The 24027-nt window shown below is 32.7% G+C and overlaps 1 protein-coding gene across 7 annotated transcripts; it reads right to left on the reverse strand.

Annotated features, from left to right (window-relative positions):
* Nucleotides 1-1061: 1061 nt before the first annotated feature.
* On the reverse strand, nucleotides 1062-22403 carry LOC143245206 (ADP-ribosylation factor 6-like). 7 transcript variants are annotated; one of them, XM_076491273.1, is made up of 5 exons: nucleotides 22245-22403; nucleotides 5999-6111; nucleotides 4368-4468; nucleotides 2424-2622; nucleotides 1062-1526 (listed from the first exon to the last, which is right to left on the reverse strand). In XM_076491273.1, exons 2-5 carry the CDS (start codon nucleotides 6078-6080, stop codon nucleotides 1384-1386), a joined length of 525 nt encoding a protein of 174 aa, XP_076347388.1. In that variant the 5' UTR covers nucleotides 6081-6111; nucleotides 22245-22403; the 3' UTR covers nucleotides 1062-1383. The 7 variants fall into 7 exon arrangements, with proteins under 7 accessions (XP_076347388.1, XP_076347385.1, XP_076347382.1 ...); XM_076491270.1 differs by lacking the exon at nucleotides 22245-22403 and adding an exon at nucleotides 19662-19870; XM_076491267.1 differs by lacking the exon at nucleotides 22245-22403 and adding an exon at nucleotides 19662-19870 and having other exon boundaries at nucleotides 4368-4471.
* Between the last annotated feature and the right edge of the window lie 1624 nt (nucleotides 22404-24027).

The following is a 24027-nucleotide window of genomic DNA, read 5'->3' on the forward strand; positions in this document are numbered from 1 at the left end:
TTATCAAAGTACGTTTAGTAACTTGAACTTCTTTACAACTGTAGTTATCAAAGTACGTTTAGTAACTTGAACTTCTTTACAACTGTAGTTATCAAAGTACGTTTAGTAACTTGAACTTCTTTACAACTGTAGTTATCAAAGTCGTTTAGTAACTTGAACTTCTTTACAACTGTAGTTATCTAAGTACGTTTAGTAACTTGAACTTCTTTACAACTGTAGTTATCAAAGTACGTTTAGTAACGTAAACTTCTTTAAGCAAATATTTTTAAGTTTGTTTGTACCTAAGCACAAAGCTACACAATGAACTAACTGTTCTCTGACTACCATGGGTATCAAAACCTAGTTTCTAGCATAGTTAGTCCTCAGATGTACTGCTGTGGCACTGGGCTGGGACTTATTTATAAAAGAAAAAGTAAAACCTGCAGGATTAGACACCACACAACTTAATTAGCAAGGTATATAATCCCAAATGTATACGTTTTTTTATCACTGCCTGTGTAAGGCTTGGTATGGCAGTTGGCTTTAAGAGGCTAAGTAAACTCGGCTGGTGACAGATTATAAATCATGTTAAGTGAACTGCCATTACTTGCAACCTTCTTGCTGTTCCATTAAGATTTTTTTTTTTTAAAGAGTTTCAGGCAGATCTATGGAGCAAAGGGACTGATTTCCCACCTTATGATAACAATTAACCAGCATGTCTGTAAATAAGAAGTTATTTTGATATTTAATCATCTCTGTATATTTGTTAAATGATGGATAAAAATTTAGGATCCGTGCAATTACAACTTATTAAAGGCAAGAATGTGGACTTTTTCTTTATCAGGGGCAATTATTTTCAACACATAATGAAATAGAAGACAAAACAATTTTATGAAACTGTAACTAAATGTGTTAATAGACTTTGACTGCTGCTGGTTGTCCAAATTTTTATTTTACCCTAACAATATGTATTGTGTGGATAAGCTCTAAAATTATGTAAATTTTTTATAGAATTTCAATTACCAGATGTTTATTGTACATGATTTATATTCAACGAACACATTGAATACACTCAAAATCTTGAAATAAAATGTCTGTACTTTATTTACAACTTTGTATAACATGAACCATTTTAAATTTTGACACATCCACATGTAACTACATTTCGTGTGAAGATTTCTATATGCATAACTGATTTACTGAACGTCATTTAGATCAACATTCCTGCATTTTAAAACCACATGCATATGATTTCTTCATCAGGCACACAGTTACAAGGACGATAAAACATATAAAATTCTTCTGATTGAGTTCAGGAGATAACAACTGAGCCTACACATAGTAGGCGTATCATTCTCCCTTGATTGACAGGTTTAAAACAAAACCATTTATTTCTTGCCTTTCTCAAGATTTATAGTTTGAGGTTAGCCAGGTTAAGCCTTCATATAAACCATCACCAGTTGTTGCACAGGAAGGCTGAACATACCAGTTCCGATCACGAATACGAGTAAGCCCAAGTTTTTCTTGTATTTCATGAGGTTTCATTGCTTTACAAAAAAATAAAAAAAAGTACTTGAAACAAAGTGAAATGATATTACAAACTTCCTCTTGCCAAAACAAGACTAATTCTATAAAATATTGGACATTTTTAGAAATGTTCATAATTTACTAAGTGGATACAAACTGCAGACTTTAGTTTAGCCACGATGTTGTTTCAAGAAAATCAACTTGCGATCATTTTAAACTACAGACTGTTTTCTCCATGAGAAAGAGAGGAGTTCAGCACAACCTATAAGTAAAACCTGTCACTTCAGATATAAGACAAACCTTCTTAAAACACACACAGAAGCAGGACTCCAGGAACAACCTACAACAGCTGCAGTGTGTTCCACATCTACCTTTCACACCACCCACAGACATACATCCCCAAAATTAGCTCATAATAAAACAACAGATACTCTCCAGGATAAGTGAAGTGTCAGAACTTATGATATTAGATTTCCTCAATCTTTCAGTCCATTTTCCCTCTCTGAATTCAATCATTAATTCTAGAAGAACTAATAGTTCCCCATTCTCTTTAACACATTCTTCCAAACTGCTTGTGGGTCATGAGGACCCCAATAATACAAGTCATGCAATAATATATAAACATGAATATTACCATTATTACAATTAATCCTCAGATTTCACAAAGAAAATGAATGGTTTATTCCATTTATTGTTAGTTTCTTTACAGTAAAAGGTGTAACAATGCAAAAATATAAAATTATTAAATTTATTATTATAAAATCTAAGTAAACTTTGATCATGGAAGAAAAATGGATAAGACCTACTTAGTGTAGACAAGTATAGTACACAGATTATATGACTGAGAACATGATGTTTTAACTCAAAATTTCCTTCAGATGCATTCTTCTGTAAACAAAGCAATCAAGAACACTTACCTTCAGGTAAATCTTGTTTATTAGCAAATACAAGAATAATAGAATCTCTCATTTCTCTATCGTTAATTATTTTGTGTAGTTCTTGACGAGCCTCGTCTATTCTATCTCGATCTGCACAGTCTACGACAAAAATAAGACCCTGAGTTCCAGTATAGTAATGCCTCCACAATGGGCGGATTTTGTCTTGGCCACCAACATCCTATGCAACACAAAGTATATATATATAAAAAAAAACAACTACTGAACTGTGACTTAGAAAATAAAATTATTTTCAGTTTTAAAAAAGTATTTATTTTAATGTAAAAACTTGTATGTAAGCATTTAAATAACTGGATGATATTATGGGAAAAAAACATATTTAAATCCAAGTAATTCCTATAAAACAGCTATAAATAAGTTAAACATCTAGTAATTTCCTTTAATCTAAATACTGTATTTTCAAAAGATCAATAGCTATCTCAAAATTGAAAAATCCAAAACCTAAATTAATAATACAGCACAGTACATGCTCGGTATAATATACACAATTACACTTGCTGTATCAAAAGTGAAGATGCATCTTCACAAAACTTGGTAGGTTTTTAACAAAGACTACAAGTATTTTGTATATATTAAAAAAACTGTTCTTCATTCCAAAAATCTCAAAATATTTGCATTATCTTTAAAACTTCCTAAACACATATGAAACAGTGTTTTCAATATGGCTTTATATTTTATTTTCTCTACCCTAACTATATGGGGTCTGTCACTTCACAAACCTCATAACCACCATAAAAATATGAAATAAATTATGCTTTTTTCATGCTAGAATGACTACATATTATAACATGAAAACACAAATATTTAGTCTGAGTATCTTAAGTCTCATAACGCTATATATTTACACATATTTACTTTTTTGACCTTCCAGTCAAGCCTAGCTAACATTATGTAACTTGCATTGACATGGTGCATGTGCACTCATGTTATTTATCCATTAATATTAAACTTATGTTTCTTAAAATAGAGAACAATAGAGCAAACAATTGTCTCTTTGTACTTGGGTTGTTGCTAGATGTAGGTAGCTAAGCCTTTTAAGATATCACACGTGGAGAACATCAAACAAAATGATTTTTAGGTTTTATATATATACAGTTGAATAACAAAAAAATCATAAATAACTACACTGATACCATAGAGTTTCACCGTAATTTCTTAAAGTTAATAACTAAGATTTATTTATATTTAAAAACATATTAAACTTTGAACAAACTAAAAGTACAACCTACCTTATTGAAAGAACATTGTAGGCTTTTCAAATATTAAAATAGCTGATAAAACGACTCTGGAGAAATTCTAAGGTGCTGATTGGTTAATTATGTCATATATTGAAGTAGGTGTATATAAGGGACCATTTCCAAAAATGAAAAGAAGTAAATGGGGCCACCATGTTTGATTCAGTACATAAGCCAGTTTATATTCTAGCTTCATAATATTAGTAATTTGAGTTCCTAATTTGTACAAAACTACACTTAGTATTTTGACATCACAAACACCTAATTTTAAAAAGTGCTACATTCAACATACCTGACTCACTAAAGTCTATATTTAAATGTACTCTTTAAATAGTTACTTTTAAATTAAGAAATTAAGTCTCATATAATATTGAAATTCAAATTACAATCTACAATTTGATACCAAACATATTGACGTAAATTAAAATAGTAGTTTAATAACATTTTGAACGCAAGTCAAAAAGATGAAAATGACATGGCCTTTGACCCATCACAAAGGGCTTAAACAATTTCACATCTTGAAAGCCATCCTAGTTACTTAAACAATTCTACATCTTGCATGTCTTCCTGATTACTCTTAACAATATCACACACACGTCTTCTGTGTATTAATTTACAAATAAAAATATTTGCTTAGTACGATTATGAAAAATAAGTAAATTAAACTCACCCACACATTGAACTTCACATTTTTGTATTTTACTGTTTCTACATTGAATCCCACTGTAGGTATAGTTGTAACAGATTGGCCTAGTTTTAATTTGTATAAAACTGCTGTTTCTTGATTAAGGGAAAAAAATCAACAACAACATATATATGCAACAAGTTAAATTGTTAAAGTTTTATTTAACATCACAATTTATATAAGTTGGGTTAAGATACTTTTAAAACTTGGTTAGCTGAATATCACTTTCAGTTTCTTTAAATATTAAAAAAATCATAATTCCTTTACTGAAATATGTTTTACCTACACAAACCGTCCACAAGGAAATAAAATTATTACATTGGTTCTTTCTTTAAATTTTGACGAGAATATATCAGTGTAATATTTTCCAAAAATGGAAATATACTTTCAAAAAACATTAACATTACAACTTTTAAATACATAAATTCAACAAGTCTGTCCATTTAACAGTATTTGCTTGTTCATTTTGAATATTTGTACATGGCTACAAAAGGGCTATCTGTCCCTAATTTTGAACTCGCAAGATTTCAACAAAGACAGCTAGTCAACAGTACCCACCATTAATTAGTGGACTATTCTTAATACAACAAGACTTGACCATATTTCTTATAATGCTCCTGCAGTCCAAAGATTAGAAAACACGTTTGAAGCAATGAGATGCAAACCATTGACCCTCACACTCACAGGCCAGAATGTTAACCACTCAGATCCTAAATATTTCACAAAAAATAAAGCTAAACCATGCAATATATAGACAATACAACTGATTTACATTTTTTATTACATCACTGTATAGAAAACTTTATGATATTAATTTATACAAGCTTTATTATATTTTATTAAATAATTTATGTCAGCATTTAACCTGTAAAGAATATTATAAAACATTAAAATGTAAAAAACAAAAACAATATGAAAATGAATAATGGACTATTGATTCAAGTTTCTACACTTCTGAGAACAGTTGTAAAAAGTACAGTACGTAAAGCACAGACAACCCTCTTTGTATAGCTTTGTGTATAAGTACACAGCAAGAAGCTAGAATTGTTCTACGTGTGTAATCTACTTAAAAATATTTTACTAACATTTGAGTTCCCAAAACATCTTGAGAATTATATATTTGTAACATGCTTTGCTGCTTTTTTTAAAACTCAAATCTCTAAGATAATTAATTAAAAGTACTTGGAAAATGACGAAGTTAACGTAATGCTAAAAGTTTTCCACTAAATGTAAACTAAATAAAAAATTCAACAGATAAATGAAAAAGAAAAATTAAATTAAGCACAGCATTTAAACAAGAGTGCTTATTTTATACACACAATAAATATAATAGCTTTTGTTTTTACATTCAAAGTCACAAAATCTGCATAATGTGGAGAAGTAAACACAGATTGTTTTTTCTTAAAAAATTAACCACATATCTGTACTAATCATTTTAGTCTCTCATTAACTATTATTTAACTACATTACTTAAATATTGACTTTAAAAGTTAATACATGTCTGAAATCCAATGATACGTAACTGATACACGTTTTCACATGAAATAAGTTATTGTAAATATACACCATGTTATTTTCTATTAAGTTATTAAGAACTGAGAAGTAACAAAGGATACTTGTTTTTCCTGCAGCATCTAATCCTAGCATTAGGATTCTCATTTCTTTGTTACCAAATATCTTTGACAGCAATTTACCCATTGTAATTCATGGATGGCTGGTAGCCCTAAACCTTTAAAAAAAAATTAATTAATACATACGTATAACCACTAACAACAATTTCACACTTTTATTATTCACACCAATCAGGCATTTATCCCCAACATACTGAAGAAAGAAAACATAAGTCACAATTGCAAGCATTGTGAAACCACAGAAAATGTAAGTAACAAACACCATCATTTCTTCTCTCCATAAGTCTACAAGTTGGCCTTAAAAGATTAATTAAACTGCCTTGTTTTATTATTCTTGTTGTTAAAAACAAACAGAGAATAAGCAGGACAGTATCGTAAAGAAATGTAATTTTACTCAACAGTCGGAGTTTTAGTTGGTGGCTTTTACAAACTAGTAATAACTCTTGAGGTTTTTTATTTTAAACATATCAGAGAAAAGATATTTCATACAATGAAAATGGCCATTTAGAATGGTTGATGCTGTGATTTTTCTTACAACAGAAACTCTGAATTGGTAAATACAACAAGATGGGTGACCTGAATACCTGTGTACAATACACACTTAACTTACCAAGATACAAACTGTGGGTATAATACAAACTACTATACAAAGTGTTTCTCTTGAAATGCCAAGGCCTGAAAGCTAAAATAACATGAACAAAAGAATATGTTACTTTTATAGTTCCATATGATCTAAGAGAACTTTCATACAATGTTGTTGTAGCTTCTAAATAAATTCATTTTATATGGAGCTTAAGCCTAATAACAATTCATTTCTGGTAAATTATAATCATTATACCTTAATCATCAGCAGCTACTTGGCTATACTTTGACAGCTTAGATGGATCTTTGTTATCCTTTAATGGCATGTCCTGGTTTATTTGTAACCAGAATGAAGTCCGAAAATTACTTTATGCTTTCAATTACCAAACAAAAACTAAGTTTGGCTGGGTTTGAAATAGGAATACTTATCTTGGTTATGTTTTCCTTATGGCAAGGTTGAGAAACAAGAAAATCACAGAAATAAGCAAAAAAAAAACATCTAAAAAATAATATTGTCACCAGTTATAACAAACTATGGAAAATCATGACTGGGTTTGGCTGGGTTTTGCAACTAATAACCAACGTGAATACTTTTCTTGGTTATGTTTTTCTTGTGGTAAGGTTGGAAAAGAAGGGAATCACAGAAATACGGGAAAAAAACATCTCTTTAAAATAATATTGTCACCTGTTATAACAATGGAAAATCATGACTGAGTGCTTGGTCATTTGACATTAATAAACAATCTCTGATTAATCATCAGACCACTGGTTTATGTTGAATTTTTATCTGATACACTGGAGGGACAACAGGATGGATATCTTATTAAACTGTTTTAGCTATCCCAACTAACCTGGCTCTCACATCAAACGTATAAGTTTTACATGTACAAGCAGAGGAAAGCTAACTATGTTTTCTGCTCTAATGCCAAATATGTACACATCTATATTCATTGCAAGGACTGTTTCCACAGTATTGAAAAAAAAACAACTAAAAATAATGTATCGCAATTAAACACACACTACTCATAATAACTAGAACTTAATTTAAAAAAGGATCACAATATACACATATCATTCTTTTGGGTTTTTTTCTTGTTCATAGAGGTACAACTTAAACCATTGTCAATTACAAACATGCACCAGTTGTACTTTTGCAGGATCCCAAAAGGTATTCTGTTTCAAAATTAAATAAAACCGAAATTAGGAGTAACAGATGATTTTATTTCATACTTTTAAAATTCATATATCATGTTGTGTTGTAGCCTACAGGATGAATAATTCTTCTCATGATTCATGGCATGTACACATTTTACTGATGTCACAACAGTACAAATTGCAACTTTAATGTCTACTGACTGACTTATGGACAACATACTATTATACAGTGGTGTAATCGGTTAAAACATGCAACTCCTTCAGGCAGCCTTCAGCCCCTTTTGGGGAAATTATGCATGTTGTTTGGATTAACTTCAAAGTATTTAAACAAATAAATAGCAGACTTAACAACCTGTACATTTTTAACAGGGTTTTTTATTTTATTGTGATGAGTATAACAATTAATGGCTATAAAGTGGGGCCACCTACAGTTTCAGTAGGCTCACACAAGACCACAACAAAGCTACATTACATGCAACGTCAATGAGCTATGAACTAGTGGTTCTTATGTGTACGTCATATTAAGTAATTTAAGGTCAAACATTAATTTAATATCGCTACCCGGTTCCATCCTGTCTAGAAAAACAGCCTAATTAAAACAACCATACAGAACCCAACATTCATACCACATCCAGAAAATCACATATTATGGTCTAAATAAACCTGTTTTATTCTTATAAATAAAATTTTGCATTAAAAACTCTAATTCAAGAAACCATAATATCAGTTAGAAAATATGAAAAATATGAAACTAAATAACTATACATCTTAATTTACAAGTTGACAACTGAGTCACATATCTGTATACCAGACTTAGATTATCGCTGATATACAACTACACGTTACAAAATGTTCAGTGACAGTAAACATTTCATGATCTGAAAGAAAAAAAATACAAGACAGCATTTTAATAAGTTTAAATAATTAAATATAGAGTTTGATTTTACACGTCACTAAAACAGAATAACACTAGCCTCAGACTAGTATGTATGAAATTTATAATAGCCAAAACTAAAAATTTGGCAATTTCAAGTACTGGGCTAATGGATTTTTGCTCTCCTAAACATGAGGGAAAAATTTATGTTGTTTTTAAACATTAAATCCTTACTTGATGCTTAAAAATCATTATTAATGTTTTTTGTAATGTGTTACACTATATTCACCAAGAATTAAAAGATAGTTTTGAAATTAATTTCAAGTATGAGTTGCCTGTGCATACACATGAATCCCAGAAACATTTTGATGGCTGATTGTACTTTAATTTTTTTCCTCAACCATTAATAAGTGCACTGAAGGACTCAAGAAAACATGCTTGAAATAAAACTAAATATGTAGCACTATTATCAGCACAATAAATTAACTCAGCCCATAGCATCATAATCAGCACAATAAAATTAATACAAGTCTGTAGCACTACTACTAGCACAATAAAACTAATCTAAGTCTGTATCACAAATATCAGCACAGTAAAACTAATCTAAGTCTGTAGCACTACTATCAGCACATCTGTTGCATGCTAGTTATTTGGCTATGTTGTATATTTTTAAACATGGTAACAAATGTATTGGTTCTTATATTTAAAATACATTTACCTTAAACTTCAACAGAGCTAATAAATAAAATATTTATTGCAAGTTTAGAATTAGTTATTATTTAATATGATACTAACACTATTCTCAAGTCAACACATTAGTACAGTGTGTGTGATGAATGAAAACAAAGTTTACTGAAAGTTCCAACAATTCTGTCTATTATAACCACTTCCACATTAAGGTTGGTGAAGATAGGTATTTTGGTATGTCAAAAAAAATATACATCATATACACACGCACCTCCATTAATATTAGTAATAAACTGCTATTACTTACTGTGATGTATGTTAAAATAGAGTAACTTGCCTTTGTGTAATCTAAATATTATATTCCATTGTAAATGAAAATGCACTATTTCTGAGCTTGGTGTCAAGCCTTCCAGGTGTAGTGGTACATATATGTAGGTAATATGTAGAAAAATGATAATGTGTTAACACTCATTCATGTCCATATACTGAAAAATATGAAGACAACAACTAGTATGCAGATAAAATTGGAAGTTTCAAAATGTACTTCAACTTTGGAACTTTGTAAGACAGATAAGGAAGAATGAATTATGTTGGCCTCTTGTGCAACTTGTAAGGTAAAACTCTAGACTGTAAAAAGTCTTGGCTTTAAAGCAGACTCATGAAACACTCATCCACAGATAGTCTTAGCATTAAAGTGGACAAATGACACTTGTTTGTAAAAAGTCATGGCTTTAAACAAAACTAACAACACACTTGTCAATAGAAAGTCATGACTTTGAAACAGCCTAATGAAACACCTGTCTGAAGGAAGTCATGGCTTTAAAGTTGTCTGATAAACTTGTTTGTAGAAAGTTATGGTTTTAAATCAGACTGGTGAAACTGAACTGTAGGAAGTCTTAACTTTAAAGACCCTTTATGAAATACTTGTAGAAAGTCATGGCCTTAAAGCACACTGATGAAAAATATAATTGAGCAACTCTGCTTCTCTGATACAAGATTTTCATACAATATTTGACTAAATCAGTTGCTCTAAATTTTGTTAAAATAACAAATTCTTCTTTGTTGGAGGTGTTTAAAAAAATGCAGTGAGAACAAAGAAAGTGGCTAATGTTCTATACAATATGTTTTTTTCCCAAATTTCATTAACACTAGAAATGCCATGTTAAAACTAGGCACTCAGAAAATTTCTAAGAATCATGCATTATCACTAAATGATGACAAAATTCCTTCTGGCAAATGATACAAAATGTATGAACTAAGATGTTAAATATAATGTACAACACTTCTCCCCCCTCTTGATTGTCAAGTCCCTTGAACAATTTTAATACAAAAATAAGACAATGATATATTAAATTTACATGATAAGCAATAAAGTCAATATGTACAATTAACAAGAAGTTAACATTTTCTTACACTGAAATTGTATTTTCGAAAGGTACTTCGACTTCCCTCTATACATTGCTATCATTTTTCACTAACAGTGCACCAGTCATTTACACCACATCAGTTTTGCACCATTTTAAAACATCTGTTAATCATATAACTAGAAGACCCCACCAATTACATTATGACTTCTATACTAGTGCAGCTAGTTCCCTCTACTATTTTAGAGTAATTCTCACTTTTAAGAACTAGCAGGTACAAACAAGAAACACCAACATATAATGAGGAGGAAAGATGGGAAGTGGATGAGAAAAGGTAAGTTTGTATCTGAAATACATTTTCAGCATAAGTGTGAACTTTGAAACAGTCTTGCCTCTCCTCATCCAAAGACAGAATCCCACATTACAAAGGTCAAAGGTGGAAGAGGTCAGTGAAGGTATGTCAGAATTTATTCAAGTGGAAAACAACCACAATGAAAGAACAAGTGTGGAAGAATATGAAAAGAAACCATACCTGTGTGTTATAGCACTACTTCTGGAATAGATACACTCTTTCCCAAGTAATTAACACACAAACAAAGAGAGGGAGGCACCAACACATTCAGAAAAAGATATACACAGCCTTGAATAGGTGGAAAAGTGCTGTTGAACCATGATTGGAAACAGCACAGCATTAACAAGCACAGAAAGTCTAGTATGAAAGCAACAGGCTTTTATAAGTATGTGCCAAGATTAGTGCCTTGGGTTACATCAGATTATGTCAAGTGTGGTCCATCCAGGAAAACACCTTTTATAAGACATCGAGATCAACAAGTGAAGTTCTCCTGGGCAAAAACATCCATTGGAAGCACCTTGGCTATATAAAACTAAAGAAAAATAATTCGACTTGACCTTGATCTTAAGGGTTTTTGTAACTCACCTGTTATCAACACACATGTTATAATTCATCTACATATATATCAGGGTGTAAGACCAAACAGTGAAAGTAGACCAAGGTAAAGTGCCAGAGAAAATGAAATAACTAAACATGCCTAGGGCTGAAAGACCATGAATTGTGTATGAATAGGTCTAGTGTGGCTAACCCAAGCAAGAAACATCCAGAGAAGGCACCTCAGGATGCATGGTATTATGCCAAGTGCAGTCTATCTGGGGAAAAATATCCACTTGGAAGCACCTTGCAGAAGCTTGCGAGATCAACAAGTGCAGCACACCAAGACAGAAACATCCATAGGAAATGCCTTGGATACATAATATTCAATAATTTGGCAAAGTGTGATTTATCTGGACAAAATAATCTATAGAAACATGTTGGTATATGTCAGATTATGCCAAGTGTAGTCCATCTAGGAAAAAGCATCCAGTGGAAGCATGTTGCATAAGATATAAAGACTAACAACTGCTGCCCTCCCAGACAAAAATATTATAGAATAAACACCTTGGAGACCATTGGACTATGTCAAGTGCAGTATATCCAGCCAAAAAACACCCAGTGGAAGCACTATGAATAAAGAATTTTTTATCATAAAGTGTGGTCTGCCAAGAAAAAACACCTAAAAGCATTACCATAAACCTTGAAGGATGGCAGACTTGAACAACTGAAGACATAGTTAGATGAAAGATGTAGTATAAAGAAACATAATGCAAATCATGGCCTTCCATGTACAGGTCAGAATACACCAATCATATGAATTGATGAGCCCAACCAGTGGGCATAACAGGTGACTGATCACTGGAAACAGAGGATTTCCATGGAACAAGAGCCATGGAAGGAGAAAGTAAAGGCCATATAAAACAGGTCAAAGGGAGATTGTGGCCAGACTAGACAAAGAGAATGAGGAATGAGAAGGAAATACAGGTAATTGGACAGAGCAAGAAGTACAACACTGAGATCCCAATCCAAAAGGTCAAAGGCAGACAAAGAGAATTCTCTCAAAGTGGGAGAATGGAAGGTGTTTGACACACCAGCCTTATAGACAGCAACAGCTGACACAAAGAAACCCTGATCAAACAACTAAATGAAAAACTGGGACAAATGAGGAACAGAAGGATAGAATAGACAGAATCCATGGCAAATGGACAAAGTCTTAAGGAACACCAACATCTCTGGTGTACAGACAAGGAGGAAGGTTAAAAGGTATGGGAAAGGAAAAACTACACTAGAGGTGTGTCCCTGAGCTAAAGCAAGGGACAGGGCAAAAGCCATGCATGCAGATGGGGTTTGGTGACATCAGAATAAACCCTGTCAGATTGAAGTGGTCAGACAAGTGACTGGGACAGAAGAAAAGGCACAGGATGCCGCTTCAGTAACAGATAGAGCAGATGAACTATGTCTGAGCAGGCCAATGCAGAGCAATGAAACAGACACAACAAAGAATTGTCTGGAGAAGGAAAAAACTCTGGAGAGGAGTCTGATCAGTATGTAGATGTATAAGTGAAGACACCTCCAAATCTGAATGAATAGATCTGCTCTTAAGGAATGGCAAACATATTTATATGTGATGTTCCCAGTTGAGAACATACACACATCAATATCATAAAAAAAATAAAATAAGGAGATCTCTCGATGGTAAGAACCTGGTTGGATCAAGATAAATGATCAGCCACTAGATTCGTAAAGCCAGAAACATCACACATAAATAACATTATTTATTGGTCATGGGCCCAGTAAGGAAGATCCAGCACCTTAAAATAAAGATCTGAATTTGATTCCTCCTTACTCAGTGATACAGCAGACAACAGTGGGAAAAAGAACAATACCTAACCCAGGAGATTATATGGAAGCACAGTAAGAGGTGGAAAGTGCAAAAGAAAGAAATTTTCATTGAATAGTAATATCCTTCCTCACTAAAGATTGTAAAGAGAATGGAAATATCATTGGCTAAACATATCCCACAAACTTCCAATGAATTAAATCCTGTGCTTTCCTAGAATACATTGTCAACCTTGAGACCTGGAGACTCATGTTAGAACCACTGTCTATCCTCATTGGAATTACATCATCTGGTATATTGAATCTCAAGTCATATAAACACATTATAATTTGGAAAATGAAAATACTTCTAAAACAAACATATAAAAGCAAGGGAGATCAAAAACAAGATGTCAAAATTTGAAGTTGAAATTGATGTAAGTTTATGATCAAGCACAGTCAAAATTTTGTAATCACATGGAAAGCACATACAAATCTATATACTAGAATACTAACTGAAAAAATGAGGATTATTTAGAATAGTAGAGAGCTAGTATGTTTGGTAGAGAATAGTCACATGATCAGCACATGTTCTGAAATGGCATGAAATTGATGCACTATTAGCAAAAACTTTCAGCAATGCTTTGAGGGCAGTCCAGGATCATGATAGCTATGGGTGAAAGGAAGTAAGACCATTTTGGAATTACTGCTCATAAATAGATATTATAGTCATTAAGTCATTAATTACTTATTAAACCAAGTGCATTCAAAATCCTAAATAGCAAAAAAATACTCTTTGTTATTTTATTTACTGTCCCTAAACTGTCCATTCATAAAATCTTTTTGTTGTTGTTCCTTGTTTTTCCCAGTGACTTATGGTACAAAGATGGTATGACTTCCTGTTTTTTATCATCCCTTGTTGCCTCATGACTGGAGAAGTTCTCTCCAGATGGAGGGAGTATACTGGAAGCTTCATCCCTGTTGATACTCTGGAAATGATCTTTACAGGAACAATAAGCTTTCTGGCAAATTCACTCACCTCTGGTGAAGTCTATACTGAAGATAAGCAATGGCTTTTGTCAGCTACAAGGTATACTATATGATACGATACTTAGCGGCCTCATTTTCCATACACAAGTACCATGATTTCCCAATACTCATAGCTTAAGGTGGACCAGTTAAACAATTAAACTTCACAAGTATGGTGATACTAATACCAGTAATTAAAATGGAAGATCATATTCTCTGATACTATATAGTAGTACTCTCTTAACATTTTGCAAAGTTTCTCACAACAATACTGTGGCCAAGATTGTCAGTGTTGTTCTCAAATGTTAGTTTGAGTTGAAATGTATCATGCATGTACTATCATCCATGAAACAGAACTTAATTACAAACAACTTGTGTTCAGAGGTTTGGAAGTTGTTGGTTTTCCTTAACTGAATGAGCTAGATAATTTCAGGTGTGGTTTTTCAAATATTTTTTGCAAAAATGAAAAACCATGATCAATTTCCTTGACCATATTTGCTGACTGGAATGATATGTCACAAAAGTCACAACAGTATACTTTTGTTTCTGTACGCATGAATAATGTTATTTAATCTCTGTAGTGTGCAATATCTATGAAAGACATTTTATTACTAGACATAAACAACCTTATAACACCAAATTTGTTATTTTCTTTCAACTGGACACTCAGTATTTTTCTTTTCTCAAGAGCATTCCACGAAAATAAACTGCAGCTGACAGAACAAGCTACAAAAGATTTGAATAATTAATTCTAATCAAATTTATAGCATACATCTCTACAGCATGTGTTTCACATATTCCATTGTGAAACTTATTATTGAAAGAATTGTACTGTTTATAATAATTAACTGATACCTGTAGTAAACAAACGATCTATCCAGCTTAAAGATTAAAATAACAAAAGATGAAAAATTAATCACAGGCATCATGAATTAGAAAAACATTTTCAAGCATTACTTGAAAACATTTTACACGATATCAAACTGACACTGCTGCATAATACTGCCAGGTACTAAATAAAAATTTCTTTTATTTAATTTCAGGTTTAGCTAATCCAAGCTTCATTAAATAGAACATGGTACATTTTCATAGACTGCTCAACTAGAATTAGGTCACACAAAATTGAATTTTTTGAAAATTAAAATCACTTACACATAAATACAAACTAGAAATTCATTATCATTATACAGGGATAAATAAGGAGTCACTACTGAGTAGTGACTCCTTATAATCTTCATGTTTTGAAGTAACTTTCCATACATCACCAGGACTCATGTTCCAAAGGCATTTGCTGACCAATTATTTACAGTTATTTTCCATCTCATAGAAAATTCAGTATCCTTTGAAAATGGAAGCCCACTAGTTTAGTTCTTCAAAACTTTAAACACAGTATACTAGGGCATATTTCTTTGGAAATTTCCCTAACCTAAACTTAATGCTTTGTAAATTAATCATGTGCTTCTACAAACAACTATACGGATGTATGCTACAAATCTCGGTGCATTACCCTAGTGGATAGTGACACAATAAATTCCATTGGCTCTTGTTCTGTCAACATCCCCCCCAAAGACAATAACAATGAATGACCTTTGGTTTCAACCACCCATCATTCTGGATTCTGCTCTATTGCAATCCAGGTCGGTTGTCTTTATCTTCATTATCCTGAGTACCTTTTTTTTTGCTTGAAGTCCAGCCTCTGCTAGTATTATTGTTGTATAATACATGGAGATTTCATGGTTGTAGACTGTGAAACCAGACTCTCTTAAACTCGCACTGCATCAAGAACACCCCTCATTGTGCACTCTTCTCCACTTATTATGTTGTATAGAGAAGATTGCCATGATCAAAGTGGCTTTCAGCTTTTATCATGCTGGAGCTTTATATTCACTTTTGCATCAATCCATCTTCCAACTTTACATTACTAGACTGAGTATAGCTATACAGCCAGTGTCAATCAATATACTGCAAAACATCCTATCATTAACACCAATAACTCATGGATACAGCTAAATGATTAGTACAAGCTGCTAATAAACTGCATTGGACTAATTAATTATTCCTATGAGAGTTGGAATAATAACTAGTAAAACTAATTTTGAGTACATTATTTTCATGAGTGATGACACTAATAAACTAAGCTGAACAATTCAGGATGAACTGAAATTGTAACAGAAATATTTTGGTTACTTGGATAAATTAAATAATCAAAACAGCCATAAACAGAACCACTAACTTCAACTGTTTAATTATTTTCATGACACTAACCAATTTAATCATGACCTTTATTAACTATTTATACTGTGTGATAGTAATATACGTAACTATCTTCTGAAAGATGAATGATCACATCAACTGTTGAGTTAATCACTTAGTTCTAGACATTTCCCTATGGTTTATAATAAACAGCTTTTTATCATAGTCTTGGATGTAATGTTCATATTTTCCCCATTTACAGTAATATCCTTCTCTTACCCTTCCAGATCAGTTTCTAGCAATATGTTCTTTTAAGCTGAAGCTGAAACACCTCTTCTGTAGTTTGGTTTAATTAATTAATCCTGTGTAAACAACTTCTAATTAAAGGCCTTTGTTCATTGTTCGTGACAATTTAACCTTTCAAGTTACAGTTGAAACCCCTTCTGTCTTGTGGGTTATTTCTTCTATGAGGAGATAACATTTGTCTAATGAATCATTTAAATTACTCTAAACTTTCATTGGAGAGAGCTGATGTTTCTGTAGTATCTTATCTGATAATCCTGTAACTTCTGAATGATGGTTTTAGTTATTTCTCTGCAACTTAAATCAATTCAAATTCCATCACTAACTGGACCAATTTCTATAAGAGGTATATCCACTTTAGTTTAATTTACATATCCTCATCTGTATTGCACTTATGAATTGATCATGGGCCAATGAATCTATCATTTCACATGAAACATGCAGATAAATGAAATGGGCAAGCCCTTCTACAACATCCATGAACCAGACAGAAGAATAATCTTTCCTCTCCTGAACTGTATTTGGAAAACTTTCTTCTGATATGTCATTCAATCCACTAATGCTGAATAGTCGTTACAGCTCTCAACTGGGAGAAGTTTTAAATGTTAAGGCTAGTTCTTTCAACTGGATATCTGGTGAGTTCCTTGTTGTTTCCTACTCTGTCAATTCAACTTACAAATTATTTCACACTGAGCAGTATTTTTCCCATCACAATCTGTTGGTTTTCAAATAGGCAGTTTTGTTGAACTAACCAGTTAAAGTTTGAAACTTGATGTAGTAGTTATATAGCTGGAGTAATCCAGGAAGGTTCTCCAGTAGCTTCTACAGTCAAATGTATTTTGTTCTGTAATCTTATTTAAACTTTGTGTCTCTCAACTCCTCTCTAAAACTTCCTCTCTTTCTTGTTTATATTTTGTATATAAATTTCTTCTAGTTCTTGTACATTTCTATCTCTTGTCTTCTTTCTATTGTTTCATCATCAGCAAATTTTCTATCTCACATCAAGCATGTCATCACCTCAAAGATTGGTTAAGATTCTATATATTTTTACCAAAATAATCCCACTTCTGAATCTACTGTTGTTATGGGCTCTACCATTATGTGAGGTTCTTTTTTATTATTCTATCAAAATAATGCAAAGCCCAATCCACTTAACAACAGCAAAAGTGGTTTATTTCTTTGAAAGCAATGCACAAGTTCGACATGTTAATTTAATAATAAAACTAAACAGTCACTTTTAAATTTCTTTTTTATATCTACAGCATAGCTTAAAAAATGACTAAAACACCCAAGTAATAAATTAATAACATGGTACGAAATTCACTAATTAATTAATTACTCACTAAGAAACTGCATACACACTGGTTAACCCCCTAACTGACTAACAAACACAATGGCTCTGTTGTTTATATACAATATCTGTTTTTCCAAACCTCACAAACATGCAAGACATCAAGTAAAATCTAGTTGGTGGGTTGGTTGGTGTTTTATGGCACAAAGTATTACAAAACATCAAAACTCTCTCTCTGCCTCTAGCAAATAATATAAAATATTAAAAACATCGAACACTTTCAGAAATCATAGGTCTCTACAAACACTTTCATAAATCAATAAATATATAAAATAAAAATTAGTTGTTATACATGTTTAAATATTATTGTTATAGCTACTAAAAGAAAAAAATAAACCTGTACCAGTGGTCTGAATGTGGTACTGCAGTGATCAGAATTTTGTACTAAACACATTAGGAAGTACCTCCAATTAATATTTAGAAGTTATAATGAAACACTTAAATCTCTTGGTAATAGCTTATGATACTTTTGAAAACTTATCCAATCACTTTCACTAATACTTTTAAAAAATAACTTTTACACAGTTTATCAGGTTGCATTTCTCACATACAGGCAGTAAAATGAACTAGTTGCAAAGTGTAGTTCAACTTGCAGTTTCTTGGACCATGAGATAAAACTACATACATGACAAACTATTACAATATAAAGGTATGATATTACAATGTAACAGTCTGGTTATTACAATATTACCTATACAACATGCTAGGTAGGTCCTTTTAAGTTTTAGGCTTGCTTACAGCACTGTAAATATTAAAGTATTACTTAAAAATTTACTGATACTAAAACCTTTAACTGTAAATTAAAATAAGTAGCTAAACAATTAATTTCAATATTACTATCAGTATTACTGCAATCTTTAGATAATGTAGTATAACTATATTTTAACAAATATAGATATATATAAAAAGACAACGAAACTTTAATACGGTTCATTCAAGTCTCAGTACCACTGCTACAATTCGAAATTCTGATAACTAGTATGAATAGGATGGTTTTAAGTATAACTCAGTAATCGACACTAATGTTTTAGTAACACTAATTATATCAAAAGTATCGAGTTATAATTGTCTTAATTATACTTTTATATGTAATTTTACGTAGCGTATCGTCTATAAGTCATAGATTATCAAACACTTAAAATTAGGTTTCATTATTTAAATACTAATAAATAAATCAGCAGTACAGATCAAAGCTAAAACTAATACTACAAACTCAGAAATACAAATATATAACTTGTATTGAACTCACACTGTTGTTGCTGCACTATAGTTATATTATTATTACCATTACTGTAAATTAGAACACTTCGTCATTATATAATAAAACATGACTTGATATGAGTGTATCCAGCAAGGGTAAGCTAAATTCAGATATTTTAAATTGTAAAAACACAACTACTTACAAGAAATAATAATATTTAAATATTCTTCTTCCGTTTAATACCTCCAACTATTCAACAAAATTAACATTTTATATGGTTTGTTTAATTTTATCTACCACTTTTACATACTAACTTTAGTTAAAACTCAACTAATCCTCCTTTTCCATTTTTGATCCTCACACCAAATGTTTCCCCTTAGTAAAAATTATTTGAAACTGAAGTTCTAAAATTAATTGCGCGAAATTTAAAAACAAACAAATTGAAATGCAATTTAAATATCCATTTTGATGTATTAAAAACTTCTGAGCAAACGTTTTGTTTTTAACTTTTTATTATTATTCTCTGTTCCTGAACAACGCAAATATGCTAGTTATTTTATAGATTTAAAATCTCGGAGAAAAACGTTGTTCATTACGAATATATCCTAAAGACCATTGGTTTGTTTTTGAATTTCGCGCAAAGCTACACGAAGGCTATCTGCGCTAGCCGTCCCTAATTAGTAGTGTAAGACTAGAATGAAGGCAGCTAGTCATCACCACCCACCGCCAACTCTTGGGCTACACTTTTACCAACGAATAGTAGGAGTGACCGTCACATTATAACGTCTTTACGGCTGAAATGGCGAGCATGTTTGGTGTGAAGGGGATTCGAATCCGCGGCCCCCAGATTATGAGTCGAACACTTTAACCCACTTGGCCATGCCGGGACAAGACGGCTGGTATAGGTATTCAGTGATGTCGATAAAACCCTCTTGTAGAGAAATATATTTGTATTTATATTTGTATAAATATATTGGTATAGGTATTAAAAGATTAATTGATATAAAGTACATAACAACATTTCGACCTTTTTAGATCTACTTCAGGTTAACAACGATAACAGTTTGTTAAATTTTTATATTGCACTATTATTATCATTCAATGTCACTGTGAAACACTACTCCCAGTGGCACAACGATATGTGTGTGGATTTAACAACACTAGAATCCATGTTTCGATATCCGTGACTGGCAGAACATAGATAGCACATTTTGTTGTTTCGTGCTTAACTTCAAACAAACAAATTAATCTGAAAAAGACACGCTTGTCAGATTATATAATTGTGTGCAATAATACATTACATGATTTGTATTTGCAAAGGAAAATAACCTTTTAATTTTTTTATATTTCTTTTGTATGTTTGTAACCTTTCAATAAATTCAAAATTAATACGTCTTTATTCGGATATATTTGTGAATTCGTAGTTCAAGTTCGCCGAGTTTAATAAGCCATTTTGCAAGAGTAGTCCAAGAGTTGGCGATGGGTGGTGATGACTAGTTGCTTTCCCTCTAGTCTTACACTGCTGGCCCGGCATGGCCAAGCATGTTAAGGCGTGCGACTCGTAATCTAAGGGTCGCGGGTTCGCATCCCCGTCGCACCGAACATGTTCGCCTTTTCAGCCGTGGGGGCGTTATAATGTTACAGTCAATCCCACTATTCGTTGGTAAAATAGTAGTCCAAGAGTTGGCGGTGGGTGATGATAACTAGCTGCCTTCCCTCTGGTCTTACACTGCTAAATTAGGGACGGCTAGCGGAGATAGCCCTCGAATAGCTTTACGCAAAATACAAAACGAACAAACAAACTTACACTGCTAAATTAGGGACGGTGAGCGCAGATAGCCATCGTGTAGCTTTGCTCGAAATTCAAACTAAACCCTTAGGCCTTCAGTGGCGCTCAAAACTATTTGAATACATCTATCTTTGTATGCGTGTGTTTTTTCGTATATGTTTGTAGAAACACGCACAATGGTTATGATGTGAGAATATAGCACGAACTTCCCGCGTTCTGTACTAGTTTAGAAATATTTATAATTTTAGATTATTTAGTAGTCGTACTATCGGCAGCACGTGATTCAGAGTCAATACATTGTTTTGGTCTAGTAACTTTGATGAGCGCTTAAGGCGTGCGACTCGTAATCCGAGGGTCGCGGGTTCGCGCCCGCGTCGCGCTAAACATGCTCGCCCTCCCAGCCGTGGGGGTGTATAATGTGACGGTCAATCCCACTATTCGTTGGTAAAAGAGTAGCCCAAGAGTTGGCGGTGGGTGGTGATGACTAGCTGCATTCCCTCTAGTCTTACACTGCTAAATTAGGGACGGCTAGCACAGATAGCCCTTGAATAGCTTTGTGCGAAATTCCAAAACAAAACAAACAGTTACTTTGATTTTGCTTCTTTAGAAGGCGACATATTCTCTGTCAGTAGGGATAGTTCATTATAAGTTAAAGTATCTGGGTTGAAGTGGTTACAATAGCATACCCTTTGGTGATTGAACTAGCACGGAACACGGATCACGAGGTGATTCTGTCCGCTGGCCACAAAAAAAAAAAAAAAAAGGAAAACGATCTTATATTATGAACCTAAGTGTACTTTCATAGTTCAGATTTCCATTAGCTTAACACAGGTAGGGTCGCTCTATGCTAGTGTTAAAAATTCGAACTGGAAAAAAAAAAGAACAATCGACATGGTAGGGGGCGTGCACTGATTTTATTTTTATTGTTTAAATAAAGATTCTCTTTTCTCAAATCATGGCCAGCTTCTTTAATTATAAACTAAAAATAAAACTCACCCTAATTATCTCATTCATATAAACATTTTTGTTCGAAGTCTGTCGTTATTGGAGAATAATGTATTTGATACGTCATGAAGTTGGTTTTATCCGCGAACATCATAGCTGTGCACTCGCCATCTCTTATTTTGAGCTGATGGCGACAGTAATATGCTGATAATTTATTTCTTATAGTGACCGCTGTCATTAATATTTCCATTATAAAATCGAAGTTTCTTCAATGTCATAACATTAATTTTTTTTAACTGTTGAGACGAGTTGACAAATGATAACTGATTATTGTTTCACTTATCATTCAGAACCCTTTAACTAATTTTTGTAATAAACTCGGAACAGATGGATGAAATCTGCTTTACCCACTTAAGCATTATTTTATTTCACATTCCGCTACACAGATTTGTATAACTTTAATAACTTAGAGTAAAGCTTCAGACGCAAATCTGGCGACTGCATTGTTAAAAACGAAACACAGGCATATACATTTTATAACTGATTTTGTTTATTTCAACAGTTGTTACCATTACTGTTTTCAAAGAACTTTTTAAATTAATAAACTACAATTCAGTGTGTTTTGTTTATGCTATAGCTTACCAAAATGTTAACGTTTAAAGAAAATAATTACATGTCTTAGGACCAAAGTACTCTATGGATTGGGGTTTCTAATATTTTGTCAGGGAGTATGCAATTTAATTGAATGCAATGGTGGAATGATTACAAACTTTGGATTCGGAAAGATTATCAAAGGGTGATACAATTAGAAAACATATTGTGGACCCGGAGATAGCTGTAGAAGGTGATATGTTTAGAATAAAACTGAGAAGTTGGGAAATTTATCAAAGGGTGGTAGAATAAGAACAAAAACTGTGGACTCTGGAAGAGAGGTAAAAATGACACAGTTAGAATAGGAACCTTGGACTTGAGAAGAGAGGCAAACGATTATACAGTTAGAATAGGAACCTGAGACTCGGGAAGAGAGGCAAAGGATGATACAGTTAGAATAGGAACCTTATATTCGGGAAGAGAGGCAAAGGATTATACAACTAGAATAGGAACCTCAAACTCAGGAAGAGTGACAGAAGATGATACAGTGAGAATAGGAACCTTAGACTCTGGAAGAGAGGTAAAGGATGATACAGTTAGAATAGGAACCTTAACTTAGGAAGAGTGACAACGGATGATACAGTTAAAATAGGAACCTTAGACTCAGGAAGAGAGCCAAAGGATTATACAACTAGAATAGGAACCTTAGACTCAGGAAGAGTGACAGAAGATGATACAGTGAGAATAGGAACCTTAGACTCAGGAAGAGAGGTAAAGGATGATACAGTGAGAATAGGAACCTTAGACTCAGGAAGAGAGGTAAAGGATGATACAGTTAGAATAGGAACCTTAGACTCAGGAAGAGTGACAAAGGATGAGACTCAGGAAGAGAGAATAGGAACCTTAGACTCAGGAAGAGAGCCAAAGGATTATACAACTAGAATAGGAACCTTAGACTCAGGAAGAGAGGCAAAGGATTATACAACTAGAATAGGAACCTTAGACTCAGGAAGAGAGGTAAAGGATGATACAGTTAGAATAGGAACCTTAACTTAGGAAGAGTGACAACGGATGATACAGTTAAAATAGGAACCTTAGACTCGGGAAGAGTGACAAAGGATGATACAGTTAGAATAGGAACCTTAGACTCGGGAAGAGTGACAAAGGATGATACAGTTAGAATAGGAACCTTAGACTCGGGAAGAGTGACAAAGGATGATACAGTTAGAAGAGGAACCTTAGA

This window comes from Tachypleus tridentatus, chromosome 2, assembly GCF_004210375.1.
Source record: "Tachypleus tridentatus isolate NWPU-2018 chromosome 2, ASM421037v1, whole genome shotgun sequence".
Taxonomy (NCBI): Eukaryota; Metazoa; Arthropoda; class Merostomata; order Xiphosura; family Limulidae; genus Tachypleus; species Tachypleus tridentatus.

Excerpts from the sequence above, each read along its gene's own strand:
- LOC143245206 (XM_076491267.1), bottom strand. The coding sequence starts at position 6,080 with ATGGGTAAATTGCTGTCAAAGATATTTGGTAACAAAGAAATGAGAATC. Across the intron at positions 2,623-4,367 it reads ATGTGAAGTTCAATGTGTGG|GATGTTGGTGGCCAAGACAA; the intron begins GTGAGTTTAATT and ends TGTGTTGCATAG. Across the intron at positions 1,527-2,423 it reads TAAACAAGATTTACCTGAAG|CAATGAAACCTCATGAAATA; the intron begins GTAAGTGTTCTT and ends TTTTTTGTAAAG.